Here is a 26,130-nt window from a genome sequence, read left to right as displayed (position 1 = left end):
AAACTATGAATGGGCTAGTAAATTCAATACAATTGTAAATTAATGTAGCTTACTAAGGTTATGGACTTGTATTGTCTCCTGAATATAAGAAGTAATGTTGTACTTTCCATAGAAACCACCCGCTGTCGGCATTTCTGTTGAAGATCGAAACTCAATATGTAGCTTGTGCCAACTCGAAACTATTGTTTGATATGTCCGTTTTTCTCTGCAGAACTTGCCAAGACTAATGGATCTGTCATTCCGATCAATATTGTAGACAGCTAAGAAAGACTGCCCACAAGTGTCCCCTCCGTCTATATCAATATTTATTATATTTAAGGTAACAAATTGCCCATAAACACCTTCTATTCTCCAAAAGCATGTTTCTCCAGCTTTATACGATACAGGAAATCCTGGTGTTATAATATAGGCAGATTGTTCAGTGCAAGTCTGAAAGCAACTATCCAGAGTACCGCATCCAGGCAAATCTATAAAAGAGGTTCCTTACATAAATTCAGGGAAATGCCCTTCACGAAACAAATATTATTACACGGCAATTAAAACAAATGCATTGAAAACCAATGTCTATTCCTGATGATAGGAAACTGAATTCGACAAAGAATAGCAAGTAGAAAAGTTTACTCGTGTAACTCCAACAGCAAAAGTGGTTTTAACACCAATCATTGAATATTTAAATAAAAATAAGTAGTAATTTAAACCGAAAATTTATTGAAAAAGACGAAAATCTAGTGTTTGTTCACACTTAAAAGATGGGCTTTTATGTATACCTGTAACTGAAACATTAATTTCAAATGCCTTTCGTTTGGTCTTTCCATAGTGAAAACATGTCGACAGTTTCAAGTCAATTTTTCCGGACTTAGATATCAGTTTTCTACCCTTGGAAACATTGTCTGTTGGCAGAAATTTAGTTGAAACACCAGAAGAATCTTCGATGGTTAATGTGTCCTCACAGAGGCCAATGTTTACGTCATAAACTCCAATCTGAAACATTCAATTCAAATGTAAGTTGCGGTAATTATAAGTGGTAGTTCCTATTTTTCTTGCTCGATATGGTACAACAACTTTGGGAAGAAACAGTTGTCATTGTTTTTACGACAAGATTGTTATGTTGATATCATTTGGTAATTTCTTTATCAAGAATTATATAAATTCTTCAAGCCTTCATAAATTTCATTTTGTTCACAGTTTAGCGTGGTTACTGGTGCATATTTATTGGAAAACGATTAAACAATTGTTTTAATCAGATAACTTTGGCGGCGTCAACATTTCGTCAAGATCGCACTGAAGAAATTATTCAAAAATTACCAAAAAAATACTTAAAATCAATTACTAAAAAAAAACCAAGAAAAAGGATGACTGTAGCCGGTGAAATATAAACGTGGAAACAAGGAACATTTCAATAGTCTGTATGAATTAGGTAGTTCTACACTAATTCTTAAATACGATACCAAAAGGCTAATGCATATAATATACAAAAGTGCATTATAATATATATAATAGGATTTCAATATTATTCTTTCTCATTGCTTTTGAGTCTGCAGAAGAATGGGTGATTTTTCCTACTAGGTATTACTTATGTTGTTGACAGTTCGCTGGAGGGTAGGCAGATGATATTATTCAGTATAAAAACCTTGACTTATGTGTATGAAATCCACTATTATAGTAAAGCAGAATACCAAGATAAGACCGAAGAAGTAGATTTTCATGTTCCGAAGCCAAAGAATGCGCCTAAAAAACACTCACAACACCATAAAATTAAGGAATAAATTAAGGAGGTAGACCTTGAGTAAGGGACATTATTCTCGAAATCAGTGATATTTTAGTATAATATCTAATAAATATACCATAAGTTACAATAATGCTTATATGAGATTGATGTAAAATGCTGAATACTAACGCTCCAATTATTTGTAAACTTTCAGTAAGTGCCAATAATACTGATACGGAAATCACTATTTTATTTTTTATATTGAATTGTTTAAGATAATTGTCTTGGTGACGATACATGGTTCTTAATATTAGTTTTTTTTCTAAGCTATTTTTTATAATGAAGACAGAAATGTTTAAAAGTAGGTAATACACAAACCAGATCAGTAATTTCTGTTCTTGATTGAAGCTCGAGAGTTCCTATTTCAATGATGACATACTTGGTTGATTCGACAGACCAAGTACAGTTTAATCCTTGTGGATACAGTAAAGAAAACCCAGGAGAATATATGGCTTTGGATTCTTTCTCATTTAGTTGTATATTTCCACCACATTTGTTCAAATCACTTATGTCTATAATTATAGAAAACCACGATATAACAGTCTGTGACAAGGGAATTTTATTTACATAAAACTTTTTCAATGGACGGCTCGTTAAATATTAATTTGTTTAAATGAAAATTGACAATCGGTAATCATGTGAGTCGTTTCGCCAAGTCACAATATTTAATCGGTCATCCTTATTTTGATTTTTTAAATGCAGGTCAAGACACAGCGAAAAAATTAGAGTCACTGCTGTGCTCTATCACAGTCACTAACATACTAGGAAATTATCGACGCCTCTGTTGTTGGACAAAAGTTCAACAGTGTAGTTATCAGTCTATTAGTAGATTGCTTATTGAAATCTATGCAGCATTGCAAAATGTAAAAACCCCTAAACTGATACTTCACTCAATGAATTCCACATTTAAGAATCTCTCTTTTCTTGATTTGGCTTTCTGTTTCGATACTTTCAGTTATGAAATCTTTTTGTATATAATTATTTTTCCGTTTAAGAATTTCCAATGTTTCGTTTTGTATTTATGCTTCTAACGAAAATTACTCTTTGAAACACATTAAATCATTAAAATTATAAAAAAAAAGTGTATCAAAACTTATGGAAATTAATATAGAAAAATGTTTTCTGGAAAATCTAAACTCGTATCACCTTTAAAACAAAGTCGTTGATAAGATACAGCCGAGACTTCATGGCCTCCTGTCCACCATTTATCATGATCTTCGTTGTATTTATGACCATAATGCATAGAACACGTTTCCTGTTCCTCTGAATATGTGAATGAAAGACAGCTTATACTTTTGCATAAATCAGTACATTTATCACTACTGGTAACATTAGGTCTAATCATGCGTTCCAGATCATGACTTTCTTCCATCCAGAACTTATGGGCTTTCACACCCTCTAATCCATAGTCGAAAGTGGGGTCTTTGCAAAATAAGTCCCTAGAAACTGTAAAGAAAAAGCCCCGATCAAAGCAAGCCCCGCTGTGATCGTTCTTGTAAATGAACTTTTCGAATTAAATAGACATAAAGATTAAATAAAGCTGGAATACGTTTTTTTTTTTTATATCAATCGAATCTTTAAGACGGTTTTCAAGTGATTCGTATGATCAGTTTAATTTTTTTTTCATAAGACTTTTTTTCAAAATTAATTAGTTTAAAAAAACAACAAAAAAACATAGATTTGATACTATATGTAATGACATTCTTCGCTCAAACTGCCACTCCTGAATCCTGCACAAAAATTATATTACATTTGCTGTCAAACAAAAAATGATATAAAGGGTCAGGGCTAGTCGCTCCTATTTTTTTAGCCCTGTAAAAATAAAGCTAGATACAAATCTAGCAACAGATCTGACAGTCTGCTCGCATAGCAATAATGGTCTGTTGGAAGACCTGTCTTCCAAATCCGACAAAACCCTTGTCGACTAGGCATCGATTTCACAAAAAGTCGTAAGTGTAAAGTTGATCGTAAGTAATGACGCAACAACCTGAAATAGCATTGTGACGTCATAATTTACGATCAATTTCACACTCACCTACTTTTTTTGTGAAATCGACGCCAGAGAAGACAACATTTTAACAACATCTGACTGAAAATACTTGTTTTACAAATATAACATTAAAAACGTTATCTAATTAGGTAATTGTTTTCGAAGGTCTTAAATTCATATTCGATCAGAATGAAATTACTACATTACATTGCTTCGGACATCCTAAAACTTCTAACTTCAAACATGCTTCTGTGTAGTCCAATGGAATAATCTTCAGATACCTGGCATAAATTTCTGTATTCAGAATAAACTGTTGAACAGACGTAGAAGAAATAGACCCATCAAGGCGAAAAATCTAAAAGGCAGTAAATAAGGTGTGGATTGGTTGATAAAGACCGTTTGTCGCGATTAAGTAATAAAAAAGATAAGGTCCACTAGAATTATTGGTTATAATATTGTCTTGTGCAGTTTATTTAAACTACCTATTTTATTATTTTGATCGATTGTAAAATTATATAATAAAATGTTTAAATTGTTAGAGTATTTAAAAATAACCGACTGATTTTTTTCTCAAATTTTTCATGATGTCTTTCAATATTCAGGATGAATTTTGAAATAATTTTCACACATTTCAGAAAATATCATATTTGTTACACTTGTTTTCTTCCTTATAATCTCTTTTTGGGTGTTATTTTTGTATTTTAGACTCATTCAAACATTAACATCAAAAGGTTTTTTTACGAAATTATAATGTATGTCCACTAAAATACCTAATGATTGACAGACTTTCTTAACATAACGACAATGTAAGAGTAGAGTTGAATCATAACAAATAAAAAAGTGATGAAAACCATCATAAAGTGCAAATATTCAAATGCATTCTCACCAAATAATTACAAATTAGAGATATATTGAAACATATCTCTAAAGAACCCCTAATAAACTGCAGAATTTGTAAAATTTGAATAGGTGTTCGATTTATCGAGATTCCAAATATATTTAAACTTAAAAAAAAAGCGTCTAGTTTAGCCAGTTTCATTTACTCGGGTTTAATTCTAGATATATTTTTTTGTATAATATGATTGCTTCGATTTAAACACATTGGATTATCAACTTAAAGGAAAAAACAGCTCACTTTGTTAGTTCCAACTGGATCCTCGTATGATTTTAACAAATGTTTTTCTTTTCCAAACATTATACTAAATGAAGACATTCCTCTATCGCCACTGTTGGTTCCTTGAATTTCAAGTCCCTGTATCTTTAATTGCGCAATAAAATCTACCTACAATATATGTTAATTTATTATTTATTGATAAAACTCAAATATAATAATATTTTATTACCTCCCCTGAAAGCAGTAAATCCTGTCTTTATTAATTATTATGATCGTTAAAAACCGTAGCAGGTTATTTTCAGTAAGCACCAAGGGCATTGTGGTTATTTCAAATAAGCTGAAATAAAAACACTCATTCCTTATCATTAAAATGTAGTACAAAATTTAAGGAGTAAATCAGAAAAAAGGTTGATCACGTCACTGTCTCATTATAAAATTTCGTCTATGAGATAATGGACAAAATATTTTATCCTATCAGAAAGCGAGCGTGCAACATCTGAAAATAAATCGTGTTAATGTATTAGCGTTGAGATGAATGATAATACAAACTATCAGTTTGATGACTAACTTTTGAATTTTTTCAATTCATTTCAATTATGATGAGAAAATAAGGACAACATATTTATAGCGTTTGGTTTATGTTACTTTCATAAATTTGTTCATTATAATTGCAACATCATCTACGTATATATTTTTATACGTTACAAACCCACCAAATTTACCTGTATTTTTTGTTCTTTATCAGTTATGAAACAGTTACAGATTTCTGAACCGGTCTGAATTTGTCATTTGCATGTTGTCCTTTTTACGTATGATATTAGTACCTTGCCAGAGTGTGCGTTTTGAACTAGGTTGATTTTAGAGGGACGTGCATGTATGATATTCTCAAAATTACCCATCTGAATACAAAAAGGATGATCGTTATGAAAAGAATATAGACCCGAAAAACAGTGTTTGTTTAGTGGGTTTTTCAACACCATGAATTATCTCTACCATTTGCAATGGCTGAATTTGATACGGATTAATATAAAAAGTTGAATTTTATGTTTGCGCTGTTGAATAAAACGTATTACCATAAACCATGGATTTGTATCTGTATAACTTGCACACCAACTATTTGATGGCCAATATAATCTACCGAATTTTGGAAGATGATTAGCATCCTTCGAAGTAGAGGCTTCTAACTGGTAGTCAAACACATTTCCGTCTATAAGCCCAAGTTGTCTTCCACAATATGTTACTTCAAATGATAAACAGAGAACTATTGTTAACATTTCATTGAAATCAATCATCGTTTTATCCAAGGATGATTGAACTTTTATAATTATAAATTCGTCATTCTATGCTAGTAGCAAACTATCAAATTAGATTTAATTCAATTTACGTTATTAAGTATTGTTTTCTCTCTATAACACCACTACTTGTTTTGAAAATTTTAGTAGCCGTCTTTGTAAGAATCATGCAAAATCTGAAAAATGTGATACACTCCAAACAAGGCTACATATTTTTATTTTTATAATTAAGTTGTTTTATGGATCTATATTGTGAAATATGTAATTATTCATTCATATATGCCTGCTCTTAGGAGATAATCAACATTGAAAATCTAATAGATTCTATTGTATTTGAGTGTCATTTAAAGAGTTATCTCCCTTAATTTTGAAATCTGCAGTGCATTCTATATAATTTCTATCTCCTATGAACATGGCTTATATGAAAAACCACATGTTACTTTCTGTTTACTATGACATGTTAAACAAAATATAAAAAAATAAAAATATGTAGGCTTTTCAACCATGAATCACATTTTGCATTATTCTTATGTGGAGTGCTACTTAATATGATTAAACAAATATTTCAATTATAAAAAAAAACACAGGAAATCGATACTTGTGCAAATGTAATGAAGGTCAAGAAATTTCTAAAACAAAATTTATGTTTATGTCTGTCTTAAAATCACTCAATTTTGCACTGCATTTTATTAAGTTTTATTCATTGCAAAAGTATCAAATATATCTTACAGAATAGAAAAAAAAATTGAAATAAACCATGTTATAAAAAGATAACCCAAGCTCCATATGTCTGTTTTCCATGTCTGTTCTTTGCCCCTGGATAACATACTTTTGATTTCCGCTACAATATTGATTCCCTTGATTACTCTTAACTATAATGTTTACATTTCCCAAATATTTGTATCTCCGCTATCTCAAGGTAGTAGTAATATCCATGGCGATGATCTGGATCTGTCAAGTCAAAGTTTTTTACGCTGACGTATTGGCCTACAATAGGGCGTTGACACTGGTATCTAAATACTTTATTTGTCCTGGGGTTTCTGTTGTAATCGCACCTATAAGCACCATACGTTAGGAAATCCCATTTATGTTTGCTGACATATGTTCCGAAGAATCTGTTGTTTCGTGGGAACCATACTGTAAGAAAAGTCAAAAAATATTTTTTTGTAGCAGTGGTAATGATTAAGTCTCTTCTCAGTGAACTTTGACAAAGTATATGGGGGCAAATATTAAGAATACACAAAATCCTACAGTATACGCCAAAGTATATAGTCTTTATCGTAAAAAATATTATATTGGTCGAAGTCAATTTTGTATAATTTATCCAAATTAATTTTTAACCGTTAATATACTATACAAGAAAGAATTGTTGCATTAAAATTTGCTAACAATTTGGTCATGTACTGAATATTAAGTAGCCGATAGATTCTGAGCCTCATACAATGAAATCAAAAGATAACCTGATATAGAAGTTTTCCTCTCACTACTTTTGCTAAGTTTTGATTAAAAGACGGAAGAACAAATAGATTATTAAATAGTTATTTTAACAATTGAAAAATCAAAGATTGTTTTACCGTCGGTTCAGATGTACTGCTGCTTAGTGTTGTTGTGTGAAACAGAAAACATTTTTCTTCCTCAAATAATGATAAAAAAAAACAAAAAACAAAAAACAAAAAAAAATGTAAAATACAGTCATTCGTTATCTAAATATCCAAGGTTTTGACTCAGTCTTTAATGAACATTGAGTTTTATACAGAGAAAAGACCAAAGCATTCTTTGGTAACCAATTAATTGGTAATTAAGAGGTATAAAGATATCCGAAAATCACCAATAAGGTAATTTGGTTAGGAAACGCTTGATTAACCCACCTAACCCATGGATTATGTATGATGATTACCTGTTTGACGATGAAGAACAATAGCGTGTACTTCTATATATTCCTGAAGATTAACTAGTAACCATGGTTTACTGTACGGTCTATTAGTTATCATTGAAAGACCAACACCTCCTGCAATGGTTAAATTTATTATCGCATATCCAAAGCGTCTTAAGTTTCATAAAATAATAAAAATATCTTTTTATTTTAAAAAAATGCACTTTATTTAAAAAAAATGTTGACCTATTTCAATTTAGACCTTTTTTGCCTTTAGTTTTAATTTTTTCTGTTTTTCAACATGTTAAATCTCTTGGCTAATTTGATTGCACTTTAAAAATAATTTTCCTTAAATTTTCTGTGCATGTACCCAAATAATCTAGCATTGATATCTTGTCATTTTAATACAAGTTTTACTTTTACATTCGTATTCTATTTAACTCGGATAAAAGATAGGTCCAATAACCTAGATGTTAATGGTTTGAGATACAAAGAATCTGAACAGTACAAACCAAGTAAACCGTCGACTGCTCCACTGGCAGGTGATGACTCTTTTGTTGGAGCAGAATTATAGCTACGCCCTTCACCAAAAATCAGAAGATCTGCAGCATCATCTTCTGTTGTATCGAATTATGAAAAATAATGTAGCAGTTACTAAGTTTACATCTATAAGAGCTTTATTGGCTTGATGAATATATTTTATGTGTTTTATTTCGTCGCTTGATAGTTTATAAGACTAGAATAAATTAATGATTATTTGTAAATTGAATCAAAATTTGATAAGTAGTCATTTCCCATTTTGCAAATTATTTTCCTTGTCTAGCGGTTATCCTTGGAACATGTTCTTTTTGTTTATTGTTCAAAATCTTCCCAAAGATAACTTATCTGTTGTTTGTGGTCTTGTGCTGAGTATTTAATAACTAGTTTCAATATTTACCACAATAAGGAATGTCACAGTCGTAAAGTCTGCCATTGACTGGACAGACTGGGGAATGTCCACTATAAACTGCGCGACAAAATGTGTCTTCATACTCTCCAACGAATCGTGTATTTGTTGTCAAATCTTTATAGTTACTCCATAACTGACATGACCGTGAATGCGAACCTGTCACATTAATACGACCATTGTACGATGCACCGCTGTCAGTTTTGTATATACATTCTCTTCTTTCTGAAAATTAGAAAAAAAACAAAAAACAAAAACAAACAATATATATATATATATGATTTGTTGAAGGCCACAGTCATAAGAATATTTTTTACCAGACCTGATATTTTGCGAAGGTTTTGTAACAATGGAGTATTGGTCTTATGCCAAAATAAAAAAAAATCTGGGCATTTGTGGGCCTGTCTTAATTTACACACACCTTGTAAACCTTTTCATAATAAAAAATTTAAAAAAATTGATAGATCAATTGTTTTGAAATATATTTTTATGTGTATAATCTAAATGATACTGCTTTTTTTTTTATATTATTTTGTACATAAAAGTTGCAACAACGTTATACATTTGATAATAAACATGTAAAGTTATAAACATTGTTTGTCGAAATAATTATCTCCTGTTATGTTCACCAAATTTAAACTGTAGACAAAAATCCGAGTTGACTCACTCTGTTCTATGTTATAAAGAAAGAAAGAAGAACGTGATTGGTGAAACGTAACAAATACAGCTGCTTAATTTAAATAAAAAAATAGTAAATACTTCCATTGCGCTCCAAAAAGCCTTCAACAAGTGGACAAACAGCTATGATAAGATCTGGAAGGTCCCGACAACTCAACTATAATTGAACGATGACACTTTTCAGCGATGAAATTTATCGGCAGGTTGTAGGAATTCCGATGGGCATAAATTGTGCAACTTTAACAGCAGATCTATTGGTGTATTGTTTTGAATCTCAAAATGGTCAAATTTTAATGAAGATCCTTCCAAAGTTTGCCCTAAGAATTGACTTTAAATATATTAAAAAGGACATATCTAATTGTCTTTTTCTGGATTTCGATGTATCCATTTCACAAGTTACACTCAAACTAAAATTTACGACAGGAGGGACGAATTCTCGTTTCCAATTGTCAATTTAATTTTCCCTTCCTTAACGGTGACTTCCTTTGGCTTCTTCCTTCGTGTGTTTATTTCTAAATATGTTTTTGGCGATGTTTTAGACTTTAATGAACGAAATCTCGGTATTATCGGTAAGTCAATGTTTTCGTTACCATAAATTAGTTAAGACTTTTACTAAATTCTTTCATAGATATAAAGATTTGTTGCTGAAGTTTGGTTTTATTTGTCGTAACTTAATCAGAAATGGGATTTCACATCCTAGTTAATATAATGAAATGAATACAGCTCGAACGTTTAAACAGAACCCTTTGAGTTTGGAAAAAAAAATATTTGAATAAACTTATCCGTAAGGTTTATCTTCAGTGTATCATTGTAAAATCTTTGCGTTATGTTTTATCGTTTGTATATTGACTTTCTTGTTAATAAATGAAATAATAGTTTACTTTATTATATTCCGTCCTATTTACTGCCAATACTTTTTATCTTGGTATTTGCCCGCACACCTTTTTTTTTCTTAGACATTTTATAATTCGTTTTAACTAAATCCTGGTGAAAGTGTTTTTATAGATACTTTTGTCCAAGTTAACTAGGAGTCCTCATCAGTTGCTTTTGGTTTTTAGGTACAGAAACATCGATTGCTCTTTTGAGGTAGGTACAGCTTGTTGTCCTTTGTCATATTTGTTAAAGTGTAGGTATCCATCTTAAGGCTTAAATCCGAATTCGACAGATTTGTATAGTTCGTTTTATTGTTTTATTTTCCAACCACTGTCCCAGGTTAGGGGAGGGCTGAGCGATCACAAACCCAGCTACTTACTGCACGTGCCTGTCTCAAGCCAAGAACCTGTAGTCCAGGCGTTGTTTTTTTTTGTTCATTTTTCTTCGTTTTACTTTTTTTCTATAAAAGATCTCGACATGTTTTCCTGTGCTCATACAATTAGACCGAGTTAATTACTAGCGGAAATATGTTTTTTTTTAAGTTCGATATCATAAAAAAAAGATGAGACACATCCGGGCACAAAGTTTGTTACTCAAATGATTTCTAACGTCACACGTATGTGTACTATTCTTATAGTTGTATTGTATTGAATCCATTAATCAAGTATACATTCAAAATGAATATCTTTAATTCGTTAGAAAATATTTAAACAATGGAACATGAATTATAATAACTTTGAAAACTGAACTATTTCTCTAATAGCAAAAAAATATTCAAAAAGTTATTAATCTAACAAGGTGTGGACAAGGTCTTATTAATTCTATTAAATTCATTCTTTAATTGGTTCATTTACTTTATCTTTATCCTAAGCGTGTAACTTAATGCAAGTTATCCTCCTATATGTGACACCTGAGATTAGGAGTCTCAAAATAGCTTCTTGAACAAGACTTTAAAAAAAATCAATCAGTATGATTGTCTCGAATGCTCCAGTATGCCATATCATTCAAAAAGTATGCACATTTTTGATACATAATTTTAATTAACAACGTAATGATTTTGTTATTCAAAATCTGTTAATCCGAGTTTTCCAATAACTTCTTTACAGTTTACTCTTAATGAAAAAGGGGATAAAGTGTTGAATCTTCGTCATTTTCCGTGCTAAATTCAATAACTTCCCTCTCTGGAGAAAATTTATTTTCTAATATAAATTTACATTCAGTGTCCAAAAAGGAATCATTGATTGCACAGCACAATGAATAATAAATCGCTGCAACACAAAGGAATGCTTTCCTCAGGAGACCCATATGGCAAATATAGATATATAAATGCAAAAAGGTAACAAGCATGTTGCACAATATTTATGTAGCCCAATAGCCCAACAGTAAGCTATCTAATTAGTGCCGATGCTTGATTTATCAATACAGCCTTTCCTAAACAAGTTTTTCAATCGCTTTCAATTTTCATTACTTGAGAGGACAATAAAGTACAAATAAAAATTTAAATCAAACCAACAAACAAACAAAAATAATAATAAAACACAAAAAAAAACATGAACTATAATAGAAATTGAAAAAAAATTGAAAATAAAAAAATATTTATTGCCTATTTAAATTTGGGTTTGCATTAACCAGCGTTTTGTAAGAGTAATCGAGGGAAGCAAGGTTATAGCGGTAATCAAAAGAATATATTCCAGGGACAAATACCCGACATGGAAAACAGACATACACAACAAAGAACATAAAGTAACTAAAATCATACATACAAAGTAACAAAAGCAAATGAGCAACTCGGACTCCACTAAAAACTGGAAGCATGGACCAGATGCACCGGTAGTTTAAGCGTCCTCTGCTTTTCTAGAAACACCCGCCGAGTTGCTCATAAAAAGTCAAGTCCGGGGCAGACAAACGAGGAAAGGAAAACTATGACCATAGTTTTCATGGTGCAGATGGATACACCATAACGATCCACGAGTTCATGATGACGACCATAAAACTTCTGTAGTGATGACTTCAATCTTGTAGCAATATAACCATGTTCCAGAGGTCTATTTCTTAGAGTTCTAGCGCGATACAAAAAGTCTGCGTAGTTTCGGCAAGCTCTGGCATAATGTATGAGTTGTTGGACATAATGTATCAGTACTTGCTGACCTATTCCTTCACTCTTATGAGGCTGACTTTATAGCTGATCTGATCAGAAAGAAAGAATATCGTTTGGCTAGATCCTTTAATCTCAGTTTCCGCTATATAGATGACGTATTATCTTTAAACAATCCTAATTTTGGGGATTTGATACATCGCATCTACCCAAAAGAACTTGAGATAAAGGATATTACAGACACTGTGAAGTCAGTCTCATATCTTGACCTACACTTAGAAATCGATGGTAAAGGAAAACTTTTGACCAAACTTTACGACAAACGTGATGACTTTTCATTCAGAATTGTCAACTTTCCTTTCATCTGTGGCAACATCCCTACGTCGCCAGCGTATGGAGTGTTCATATCACAACTCACACGTTATGCCAGAGCTTGCCGAAACTACACAGACTTTTTGTATCGCGCTAGAACTTTAACGAATAGGCTTCTTGAACAGGGTTATGTTGCTACAAGATTGAAGTCATCACTACAGAAGTTTTATGGTCGTCATCATGAACTCGTGGATCGTTATGGTGTATCCATCTGCGCCACGAAAACTGATTTATTCAACAGGTCATAGTTTTCCTTTCCTCGTTTGTCTGCCCCGGACTTGACTTTTTATGAGCAACTCGGCGGGTGTTTCTAGAAAAGCATAGGACGCTTATCCTACCGGTGCACCTGGTCCATGTATCAATTCCCCGAAATTAGGATTGTTTAAAGATTATACGTCATATATATAGCGGAAACTGAGATTAAAGGATCTAGCCAAACGATATTCTTTCTTTCTGATCAGATCAGCTATAAAGTCAGCCTCATAAGAGTGACGGAATGGGTCAGCAAGTAAAGGAGCACAATTTGTTCCCATTGGAATGCCGACCGCTTGTTGAAAAACACGTCCACCACACTGGACAAACATGTTGTCAATATTAAATTTATGCATTTTGTAAACATCTTCCTCTGTATATTTGGAAGATGATTTGGAATTATTTCTTACAAGTTATGAGGAATCTCTACCAAGAACTATATATTTGTATCTAGGTGTACCATCTTTTTTGGAAAAAACAACGATGTATAATGTTTTTAAATTATTTGTACTTTTGTAAATGATTTGTAAATGATGCCTTCAAACGATTGTACAGTTTTTTTAATGTTGTTTCAGCAAGTAAAACAGCTTCAGATGAAAGAGTAAGTCTTCCATTTGTGAAATAAAGTATTACCTTAAGAATTGCCTAAAGTAGATAACCAATCCCCTGTGTGGGGAAGTATTAACTATTTCAAATCTTGACACCTCTGTCACACTCATTATGAGTTTGTTTTGCTGCAAGATTGACGTTATCATTACAGAAGTTCTATGGCCGTCATATTGAACTCGTGGATCGTTACAGTATATCCATCTGCACCATGGAAACCGATTTGTTCAGCGTGTAATAGTTTTCCTTTCCTCTTTCGTCTACATTGGACTTGACTTTTAATTAAAGGCAAAGGACGCGTACCCTACCGGTACATCTGGTCAATGCGCCCAGGTTTGTAATGGAATCCGAATTGCTCATTTACTTTTGTTGACTTGTATGTATCATTTGGGTATTTTATGTTCTTTGTTGTGTGGTCTGTTTTTGTCTGACTGGTCTTTGTTCCTGAATTGCATCTTTTGATTTCCGCTAGAATCTTGGTTCTCTTGATTACTCTTTTAGTACTTAAAATCGCCTCTTTATGCAAATTAGTACAAGACAACGGAAGTAGCTTCGCGGATTTGTAATGAGATGTGATAAATTCTTGTGATTTTTACATCATGCATAGCAGAGCTTATAAGCTAGCGAAGTGAATTAGAAAGCGGCTATATGCCTGCGTAGGAGATTGGTAGTTAGCTGACAATCAAAAATATATCTTAACTTTCTATCACACAACATAATATTCACCAGTTTATCAATTTCATAGGCGTTTGGAACCTTTCCGCATTAACGCTTGAATAAGAGCACATTTTCACAACTTCGAGCAATGCAACCTGATAGTACTTATGTTACTGACAGGTATGTAAACATTATAATTATTCATTCCAAGCTGCTGTAAGGAGATAATTCACACTGAAAGCCAATAGTATCTATTGTATTTTATTGTCATTTTTAATCTCCATAATATTGAATTAAACAGTGCATTTTATATGATTTTTATCTCTTCTATGAAAAGCCACGTGTAATTTTCTGTTCACTTATGCTTTTTAGACAAAATATCAAAAATAATATGTACGCTTTCCAACCACGAATCACATTTTGCATGATTCTTACCTGGAATGCTACTTAATATCTCTTATGTTTGTTACTATTGGATAACTATAATTTTTAAAAATCAACTTACGGAAGGGTTTGTAAAAACAGAATGGGATACCAGCACGATTCTTCAGAAAAGGGTGTGCTGAAATACTTGGAACCAAACCACCGTAACTAAATTTTACTTCTGCAACTAAATAAAAATATTCCAGTTTCCATTCCATACCCTTAACATTTTGGCATTTTTTTTCTGATGGTCCCTGAAAGATATCACAAACACATTATATAGTTAATTAGAACTGAAATCAGAAAGAACTATATCACCATTGCATATGTATTGAGTATAGGCTTGTCTATATATTTAATGTCTAAGGTACCAAAATGAAGAGAAAAAAAATCGCTTTGTAATTATATTAATAATAATATTCTTTTTAAATATAATATTCTGTAAGATTCCTGGAATTTATGGTAATACTTACTAGAAATAAAATGAAAGGAAATTCAGGCAAATCGAGTTGGCTGCTTGTGTTTCCATCTTCTCGACAACAGAAATGTATTGTAAAATCGGTGGAATTTTTCTGAATTGTCAAATCTGGTAGAACGCCTCCTATTTCCTTAGAATAACCTCTTATAGTTACATTGCCTTCTTCAAACCCTAAAAAAAAGGACAAAATAATGACATTAAATTGTAAAATAAAAAAAAAGAAATAAAACAAAATAAAGAGAATAGGTCAAAGATACAACAACCCCATCGAGATGAAAATGTCAGCCAAAGGTCACCTATAGGGCTAAATGAACGACGAGGAAATCCTTAAAAAAATATTAAGAAACTTAAATACTCACCACCCGGACAGAAGCCTCCAACTCTATAAACACAATATGTTCCGGATTGCCATTGTTCCTCATTTTTCTCTATAGTAACATTAGATTTCATCGTACAAAAATTTAGCTGAATTGAATCTCTGGTAAATGGTCCTAAAATATGAGGCTCAAACGTATATGCCTCATTATCATTCCAAGAATGTTTTCTTACACCGGAATGAATAATCGTCATATTGACATATCCCACAGACCATCCGTGATCTTCGCCTTCAGGACAACCAAACATAGTTGCATGTACAGCGTAGCTACCATCGGGCCACTTTGTCTTAAAAAGCTCTAGAAATAAATAATAACTATAATAAAATATTGTAACTGAGAAACACCTTCCTTGTAAGTGTATTTTTTATATTTTCAAATAGTATTAAAACATTGATTGAAAGGAAATATGTTAAAAATATTGTGATTTTTTTCTACAAAGGATTTTGAATATTTGCAGAAAGCATAGTAGTAGGTCGTTAAGCTATGTTTATACAGAATACAAACGTCTCAGAATGTGACGAATTTATTAGCTACACTTCTCCATCGGATCAAATTGATACAGGGAAGATAACGTAAACTTATAGAAGGGTCTGAAAATTTTAACGATGTTAGAACTGTCAAATTTGCGATGCAAATTTTAGGTCGTTCCTTCCGCGGGACCCGAACTCGTACCGCTGTGACATATATAGCAACACCGCCTGCATATATATAGCCGAAATATTGCTGCTCGAGTGTTAAACCCCAACAATCGATCAATCAACCAAAACAAAAAACAAAAAGCGAAAAAAAAAGGTCTTTTGAAAAGCTTTGAAAAAATCTTACTCGTTTCACAAAAAACACCGGCAAATCCCTCTTGGCAAAGACAAGTACATGTCTTCAGGACTATACTCCCGTTGTTTTTACAAGTGACGGCTGGACAATCTGAAATGAAAATACTGATTAAACGAAAAGAACAAATAAATATATTTTCAATTGCTTCCGCTAAATCACGCTTCGATGTTGTTGCTAGTTTACGTTAATGCAAGCTTTCGTACAACTGAGCTTGAAATCAATAATTTCAAAAACAAATCATCGATGTATAAAGTCGAATATTTAAAAAAACAAATAGAAATGTAAATAAATAAAGAAACAAGAAAATACTATGTAAATATTGAGGGAAGTCACAGAACTCAGCAACTATGAACAATAGCAGTAAAGGATAATGCGCAGAAAAAATATACCGCCCTTCTATATCTTCTTTCGATGCATGATCAATGATATAATCAAGGGAACCAAGATTCTAACAGAAATCAAATAAAATGTAATCCAGGGACATAGACCAGACAAGGAAAACAGACATATACAACAAAGAACATAAAAAACCAAAATAATACATACAGAGTAACAAAAGTAAATGAGCAATTTGGACTCCACTAAAACCTGGATGCATGGACCTGGTGCGCCGGTAGGGTAAGCGTTCTCTGATTTTCTAGAAACATCCCCAAGTTGCTCATGAAAAGTCAAATCTGGGGTAGACGAAAGAGAAAAGGAAAACAATGACACGTTGAACAAATAATTTTTTATGGTACTGATGGATAGATCGTAACGATCTTCGAGTTTTTGATGACGACCATTTAACTTCTGTAGTGATGACTTTATTAGCAACATAACCCTGTTCCAGAAGCCTAATTATAAGAAGTCTAGCGCAATACAAAAAAGTCTGCGTAGTTGCGCCAAGCTGTGGCATAACAAGTTGTGATATGAAAAGTCCAAATGCGAGTGCTGATGGGATTAACAGTTAATTTCGAAAACTGTCGTCACATTAAGTTGGGCCCTGTAGTTTTCACATTGTGCTCATGTATAACCCACGAACTTGCAGTCACTGGTAGAAAGGGCCGGATTAGAAAGAACTATTTGTGGAGAAAAGAGTTTTCATTCGGTTTGATTACATAAATATGAAATTCCGTTTATCATACTCATTTGACATATCTCAGGAAGATAGTACTTATCTCGCGGACGATAACTTATTAATGTAATGGTGATCTTTTTACACAAGCTATTTTAAAGCCGCTTGCCATTGCAGTTTTCTTTAACGTTCTTCTAATTCAACAACTGGAAATTGGGTTTGTGCGCGAACTAAATTCCATCATTTCTTTGACCGTTGTAGATCTTTTTAAGTAGCAGTCCGTCTATGAATCATGCAATTTTCACTGAAAGTGATTTATTGATGTCAGATATTTTATCCAAATTGACTTTAAATCAGTTGGATATATAAGAAAAACAATGAATAAAATGAAAAAATGAAAAATGTTTTCACCGTTACCATAGCAACAACCACTCCATAGCAACCACTAATTTAGGGCCTAATAATCACAAAAAATGTCACAATTAGAATGTATTTTTAATATCTAATGGTAGAAATTTACCAAACTAAATAATTATATTAATGAAGTGTATCTTATGGAAAACAATTAACAATAAAGTACAAAGCAATCTGATTGGTTTAGGTCTGGTTATCATAGCAACCAAAATTCATAATTTTTGACAATTTGAAATATACAAAAATAGGCTATGTTCAGACCTGTTTCGCTAACAAGAGCAAGAAGATATTATCCAAATGTATGCATGGATGTGTAGTAGATGCTCTCCACTGAAACATATCAAAAATAAAAATATGTAGCCTATCTTGTTTTTTGCTCATTTGGACCTTAAATCACCCCCATAAAGACTTTTCTTCCTCTTAACACTTTTCATACAAACTTTGTCCAGACCATAACTTTTTTGTCTTTTGACCTAGACTTCTAATATTTGGTATGTTATTATATCCTCTCGGGGCAAAGTGTCAAGTACCAGAGTGGTTGACCTTTGACCTTGACCTTTAACCTCAAGGTCAAATAACATACAAATTTTGGCAAAATATGATACACAATTTGATCTGTGCCATTACCTTTTGTTCTTTTTACTTAGATATCTGACCTGTTTGACATTTAAGTAAATCACATCAAGTTAGAGTGTAATGTTCTAGATTAGATGACTTCTGTCCTTGGCCTTTGACTAAAAGGTCAAAAGACATACAAAATTTTGGCCAAATATACAAAATTTTGTCCGGGCTATAATTTTCTTTTGTCTTTTTACTTAGACATCTGATATTTGGTATGGGATTATGTTTTCTCAAGGCGAGGCGCCTCGTACTAGATTGGTTGACATTTGAACTTGACCTTTAACCTCATGGTCAAATACAAATAACATATCAACTTTTGACTTGCTTTACTTCCATTAACTGATCGTATATGGTTTTAGAGAAGAAGATTTTCAAAATTGCACATGTACATGTGGAAACATTTAGAACTGTTTCAGGAGCCATAACTCCTACATTAGTAGACGAATCGTTTCGAAAATGTTGGTATGGTCAGTCTTATGATGCTAAACTATATAACCTCCAGAAAAAAAGGGCAACAACCTTTGAGTTGTTTGCAAAAAATGCCTTCTGACCCTTATGTTCTATTTTTAGTGACAGGGGTTATGTTTTTGACATGGATCAAGAATCCCAACATTTATTTTGTGAGGAAAGCCATACAGAACAATTGTTTTTGCAGAGAATATTTTCAAAGTTGTACATACGAGGAATGCCAAAAAACTTTTTATATGCTGATTTGATATTCCAATGTATCGGTATATTACTTCAGTTGTATGATTGTATGATCCTGCCTTTTATATTTAATGAGGTATGCTACCAAAAATACTAAATCGTGATGTTTTACAAAACGTTAAATTTTTGTCTTTTTTGGCATTTTCTTTTATAAATTATTCCCTATAATCAACTATGCTGGAACACAGACATAAACATGTTGGTAGATTTATAAGAGAAATACATTTAGAAGGACCTAGATAACTAGAGGCTCAAGAGAGCCTGAATCGCTCACCTGGTTAACCATTTGCTTATTTGAAAAACTTGAGGAATCAGACAGCCTATGTTAAAATCAACTTAATTGTCGAATGCAGGAAATGCTTTTCATAGCATTTTTATGACCTGAACCAGAATTTTGCTAAAGGCAACGATTTTTTTTTATGACCCCTAAGTTCCATTTTTAGTACAGGCAGCCATATCTATCGACGGATTAAAAATCACAACAGTCATTTTAAGCACAATACACTGAAGAACTATTATTCTTATTTTCATTTAGTGATCTTAAATGGTTTTAGAGAAGAAGATTTTCAAAGTTGCACATGTGAAAAAAAAACAAAAAAACTGTTTCAGGGGTCGTAACTCCTACATTAGTCAATGAATGGTTTTGAAAATTTCGGCATAGGTCTTTCTCATGATGCTGAACAATTGTACCCATGACAGAAATTTGGTAAAGGCAACGGTTTTTGAGTTATTTGCAAAAAACTTCCACCTTACCCCTATGTCCTATTTTAGTAACGGCGGCTATGTTTTTCCATGAATCAACAATCCCAACGGTCAATTTTTGTGGGATACACTAAGGCACATACATGCCAACTTTCATTGAATTCTGTGTAGTGGATTTTGATAAGATTTTCAAAGTTGCACATAGGAAAATGCAAAAAAAAAACTATTTCAGGGGCCGTAACTCCTACATCAGTTGACCAATCGTTTTGAAAATTTTGGCATAGCATAGGTTCGTCTCATGATGCTAAACAATATTACTCAGCCAGAAATGTTCTAAAGGCAACGGTTTTTGAGTTAGTTGCTAAACACTGCCATCTGACTCCTATGTTCAATTTTTAATAACGGCGCCAATATTTTTTCATGGATCAAACATCCCAACGGTCTTGTTGTGAAGAATACCCTAAGAAACAATCATGCCAAGTTTAAAAGCTGTCAGTCTAGTAGTTTCAGAGGAGAAGATTTTTAAAAATTTGTCCACGACGACGACGACGACGGACGCCAAGTGATGGCATAAGCTCACTTGGCTTTTGGCCAGGTGAGCTAAAAAAATAAGAGCGTTAAATCAGGTATAGAAAAGATTGCAACAAAATAAAATTTAAAAAAAGATTTTTGAAAAGTCAACAATGACAATAGACAACTACAACGAACACAAAGTGATGGCAATAGCTCACACTGATCTTCGTCCCAGATGAGGTTAAATACACGATGAGAAAACCAACCTAATCTAACTAAATGCTGTTACTCAAAATGTTAGTTTAAAATGCCAGATTAATTTAAGTTTTAATTAATCTAAATTAAATATCATCTATTGGAACAAAATGTAAACTTGACCTGTAACTTATCATTGTGAACTTATCATGTCATTATCTGCAAGCGTTTAGGAAAAAAGTCCTTAAAACGATTATTTCTATAAATTTTGCTAAGTTCAAGGCCCGTAATTTCGGTAAAATCATCGAAGTGAAACCAAACACAAACTTGTATTGTAACTTATCACGGTTAATTTATAATAAAAATCATGTCAATATCTGCAAATGTTCAGAAAACAAAATGTCAGGAAAATGGTTATTTCTATGAATTTTGGTAAGTACAAAGCCCGTAATTTCGGTAAAAATTATCGAAAAGTAAACTTGACCTTTAATTTATCATGGTGAACTTATTAACTAAAAATATTTCAATATCTGCAAGTGTTTAAAAAAAGTCGGGAAAACTTAAGATGAACTGATGGTCAGACGGGCGGGTCAAACACATTATACCGTGCGCAACTGCATTGCATGGGGTATAATTATTTAAGCTCAGATCTCTCCTTTGAAATTAAGAGAACACATATTCCATAACAGGTGTAAAAGATTAGTATTGCTACTGGAGTTACTGAAGTTACGCACAATCAGGTGATAAAGGGCAAGTGATTCTTTACATTTACGACATACTGTGAGGTGAAATATGTCATGAAATCAGCCATTAACTTAAGCCAAAATTGTGTATGTCATTTGACCATAATGTCAAAGGTCATGTTCAAAAGTCACACACCGTGGTACATGACCCCCTATAAACACATATTCCATAACAGGTGTAAAAGTGTTTTTGTTATATGATTTTTCAAAATGAAGTTTATGTTTTCTTTAGAGACCATTTTAATTCATCTCACATTTATATCACATATCCCATTTTAAAGTCCATCTTAGTATAATTTATGAAAAATTACACAAACTTGTGTCCGCTCATTGACCTACACATATAGTCATAATGCTAGTTATTAAAGTTACAATTTTATAAAATATAAGGTGACTGTAGTCAGAACGTATGAACGAAATTAATTTTCGAATTAGTAATGTGATATTTCAAAAAAAATAATGATAATACTGTAGTACATGCAGACAAATACAGATTGTATTATATTTGGGATAAAATGAAATTTGTTGCCCAATATGTATGTCATAGAAGCGAATTACAAAACTTAAAAATAGCCAAGCCACATATTTTGCAAGTATCGTTCATTTGTACAACTTATATACAATATGCTGACATTTTACTGTGGTAAAAATTACTTTATTATATGTTGTTTTTTTTTTATCTCTATTTATGAAGAAATAAATTAATTGTAATTAATTATAATTGCCCTTAACTGAAGTTGTGAACCATTCTCACGCCTATTGTTTTTATCTGCCCTATCTTCCAGAAAAGCAGAGGACGTTTACCCTACCGGTGCACCTGGTCCATACTCGCAGTTTTTAGTGGAGTCCGAGTTGCTCATTTGCTTTTGTTACTTTGTATGTATTTTGTTTTGTTATTTTATGTTCTTTGTTGTGTATGTCTGTTTTCTATGTTTGGTCTTCGTCCCTGGATTGCTTTCCTGTGATTTTCGCTATAACCTTGGTTCCCTTGATTACTCTTCCAAAACATTATGCTTTATGAAAACATTTTTCCAACAATTTATCTTAATACAGGAACACCAGGAAAAATATAATGATAAATCACTATAGTTTAAAGTGTGTCGACGTGAAAATAACGTTTAGTGTGTATCACGTGATAAATGATTTTCTTTATACAGAAAAAAAAATCCGAAAATCATTTCTTAAATGGTAAAGGTTAATAAGCTTAAGTTAAAATATGTTTGTTATCCAATTCCTATTTTGAAGAAACATTTTTACAATACTTCCTTAAACTAAAAGCTAAATTATTTTGTTTCATGCTTGCTTTGAGTTTACTTGAATGAGACCATATTTTAAAGGCACTAAATGGAGGAAGATACTAGTACTGTATTATCAACTAATATACATTGAAAAAGGGGATGGACGCATGAGAATTTAAATGTTTTTTGTCAAAGAAAAGTTAATTTTCTGTTCTAACAATACTAATAATAAAAACAATTAATAACAACAGTAGACAAAGGAGACGCCATACCCAAATGACTTAGGATGAATCCAATCTAGTTTTCATCTATAGAAAATGATTTTAATTGAAGAAAAACTTTTCACATTTCAGAAAAATCTTGAAGATTTTCATTTAATGGTGACTTATTTTTTAAATATCAAAGGCAAATCAATTAATATATTTTAAAAGCAAATGCACGTATTAACCTTAAATACCAAGTTATTTGTATTTTTTTTCTCCAAGATTGAGAGCGGATGTTCCTGTATCACGATAAATTGTTGGATTGATAATTCTAATAACAATATTATTTCAAACACGGGTCCATCAGATGAGCAATATCATCCTAAATTAGGCACCTCCTTATAAACCGGAATTCATTTAGTAGCAGCCTGAAAATGTTGATATGCGCATATTGAAAATAAACTATCTACCATTCACACTGATGAAAGAACAATATTTATCTCCAAATAGATTATCATTGGTATTATGTTTACTGCTACCAAATACTTAGATAAATATATTTATAGAGGACGCTTACCCTACCGGTGCACCTGGTTCATGTTTTCAGTGGAGTCCGTGTTACTCATTTTCTTTTGTTACTTTGTATGTATGATTTTAGTTACTTTATGTTCTTTGTTTTGTATATCTGTTCTCCATGTCTTTGTACCTGGATTACATTCTTTTGATTATGCTATAACCTTGGTTCCTTTGATTACTCTTACATAAACAGAAACCGCCTGACTTGTGATCATTATTGAAAAAAACGTGTATAATTGAACGAAGGAGCAGACATTCTGCAAATCATATGTTAATTATATTGTTTGATTGATACATGGAAATTGTTTGCAGCACATATTGAAACTGCAAACATTGGAAAGGAAAATTAAAACGAAAAGTACGGCGAATTCCAAGTGTTCGTAGTATATATTAGTATATCGTTTATAATATAGTTTGCAAATAGGCAACCCTACATGATGATCTAAAATTAAAATGATCCGATTTTTTACATTGATTTTCAGTGTTAGAGCTTAATAACGATGTTATTATGAAAGCATGAATAGGTGAGTCATTTAATTAACTAATTAATCGATTATAATTCAATGAGTCTGTTCTTCGATTGTTTAATTGTTCAATCATTATTAAGCAACGCTTTTGATATTTTTTTCTTATTTGAGTAATATCTTTCTCGAGCAAACTTTCAAGAAAAAGAGTCTCCAAAACTCAGTATTAAACATATACATAACAACATGAATGTCTTTTTTTAAAAGTTAATTTCAGATAAGCATGCTTATTCGAGAAACATCCAGGTCGGAATATTGATAATACATTGTGTCAAGCTCAGAACATCGTCAGGCGTTTTGAAAATACTCTTAGAAAATACAAGAAGCTTGGAAAGTCGGATTAAAGTGAATATCTTTAACTTTTTGATAACTGATATCTATATTCACTGATGGCAATTTTATGTTGAAATATACCGGAAATTATGAACGGTGATGAAAGCGGCAGATGTTTAGCATGCTATAAAACCTGGTTTAGCCAGACTTCCATTTTGAAATGCCTGTACCAAGTCAGGACCATTTTGGTGGTTTCCCGTTTTTAATGATATTGTCATTTGTTATTAGGACTTTCCTTTTGACTATTATTTTTGACGGCTGCGTAGTTTTTATTAGTTCGTTAATATTGTTATTACCCTTGTCCGATTATCAAATGACCTTTGATTTGAACTATGACCGAGGCGTTCGAAATGACTACCTGCAGCAGTTAGAGAACGAACGTCTGTCGCTGTTGTGTTTTCCCCAATACATGTACACTACAATCGCACAAATATGAACTAGGAATAAAGGTTACAGTTTTGAGATTCTTAAAAGATTTGGTTTTCTTTTTTGGTAATCTCTTACACACAAAAGTATTATTATTCAGAAATATTAATTCAAAGCAGTATATAACTAAATTCACAAATTCAGGTATTGTTAGCCATTTTTTTAAACGCTGTCTCGGTTTGTTACGTAAATTGGATTGCCTTTCAGTTTCGATTGCTTTTTAAGGTCTGTGGGTCTGTGTAATCTTCGCATTGCCTCTTTGTATTTTTCAAATAGGTTTATTGCATATATTATATCATATTTAATCATTAATGAACAAAAATATCAGAAGAACGCGCATGATTTCTTCTTTCCATTTAAAAAAGGTATGGACAGAAGATGTTTGCTTTGACTGATTGTTTTAAGTTATCAGAGATAAGTTGCTACAATTTGATTTATAAAATAGATCTTCAATTAATGACTAATTTAGAACTTCAAATACTACCATTTGACATTGTACACATTGTTTACTTGGTCAATGTCAGTAACGAGATTTTAATTGTGGGACACTGTCATTGTTACAATCGATCTATATCATTGTAAGAATCAACTGTCATTGCAATGATATGGTTTTTTTGTAAATATCTGTGTCTTTTAAAGGGAAATCAAAACAACTAGGATTATAACGGTAGCTAAAATATGCAAAATCCAAGGATAACAACTAGACAATTTGTTTCCATTTGAGTGCCAACCATCTGTGGGAAAAACCATATTCCATACACTAGACAAATGTCGATCAAATTTTGCAGCATTTTGACATCTTCGGTATTTTCAAAAGACGAATTTCACAATGTGCAAAGTAGAGAGACACGTATTGTATTTAAACGTTCTATTTTTTGAGTTACCGTTACAGCAACGTATAATGCTTTTTGAGATGGAGTTTCAACTTTTCATGGGGGAAGTAATATAAAGACATGAAAAATTGTTGGTCCGGATGCTTGTATAGTCTTTAAAAAATCTAGCAGTGAGAGATTCTCGATCTTTTAATTTTTCTTTTGCGGATCCATATTGAATTGATTCCACCATGGGAGTACCGTGTGTCATGGTAGGACTGCTGACCCTCATTGATGGAAGTAAAGAGTTTCGAAGAAGGCTTGATTTTACATTTTGCATATCCAGCTATGAAGCGTGGTTTGTATGGGTTCTTGTAGATTTTTGGAGTCCAATACACGAACGGAAGACCACAAGTCTTTTGACCGTCATTGACCGAAAGAGG

The 26,130-nt window shown here is 32.2% G+C and overlaps 1 protein-coding gene across 1 annotated transcript in view; it reads right to left on the bottom strand.

The window, feature by feature from the left end:
* LOC148629053 (uncharacterized) overlaps positions 1-26,130 on the bottom strand; it is a 56,175-nt gene that overhangs the window by 18,606 nt on the left and 11,439 nt on the right. Inside the window, exons 3-17 of the mRNA XM_088543115.1 lie at positions 16,617-16,715; positions 15,777-16,091; positions 15,413-15,588; positions 15,022-15,193; positions 8,975-9,208; positions 8,550-8,654; positions 8,062-8,172; positions 7,050-7,301; positions 5,946-6,112; positions 4,894-5,040; positions 3,966-4,113; positions 2,915-3,214; positions 2,087-2,280; positions 768-981; positions 54-467 (exon numbers count right to left, since the gene is read on the bottom strand). Coding sequence (XP_088399241.1) covers positions 54-467; positions 768-981; positions 2,087-2,280; positions 2,915-3,214; positions 3,966-4,113; positions 4,894-5,040; positions 5,946-6,112; positions 7,050-7,301; positions 8,062-8,172; positions 8,550-8,654; positions 8,975-9,208; positions 15,022-15,193; positions 15,413-15,588; positions 15,777-16,091; positions 16,617-16,715 — 3,048 coding nt within the window. The remainder of the gene's footprint in view (positions 1-53; positions 468-767; positions 982-2,086; positions 2,281-2,914; positions 3,215-3,965; positions 4,114-4,893; positions 5,041-5,945; positions 6,113-7,049; positions 7,302-8,061; positions 8,173-8,549; positions 8,655-8,974; positions 9,209-15,021; positions 15,194-15,412; positions 15,589-15,776; positions 16,092-16,616; positions 16,716-26,130) is intronic.

Source organism: Perna viridis, chromosome 1 (genome assembly GCF_037379345.1).
Source record: "Perna viridis isolate PV_CMFRI_1.1 ecotype Kerala chromosome 1, ASM3737934v1, whole genome shotgun sequence".
NCBI classification, from domain to species: Eukaryota; Metazoa; Mollusca; class Bivalvia; order Mytilida; family Mytilidae; genus Perna; species Perna viridis.
This window is presented reverse-complemented; position numbering and strand designations above follow the sequence as displayed.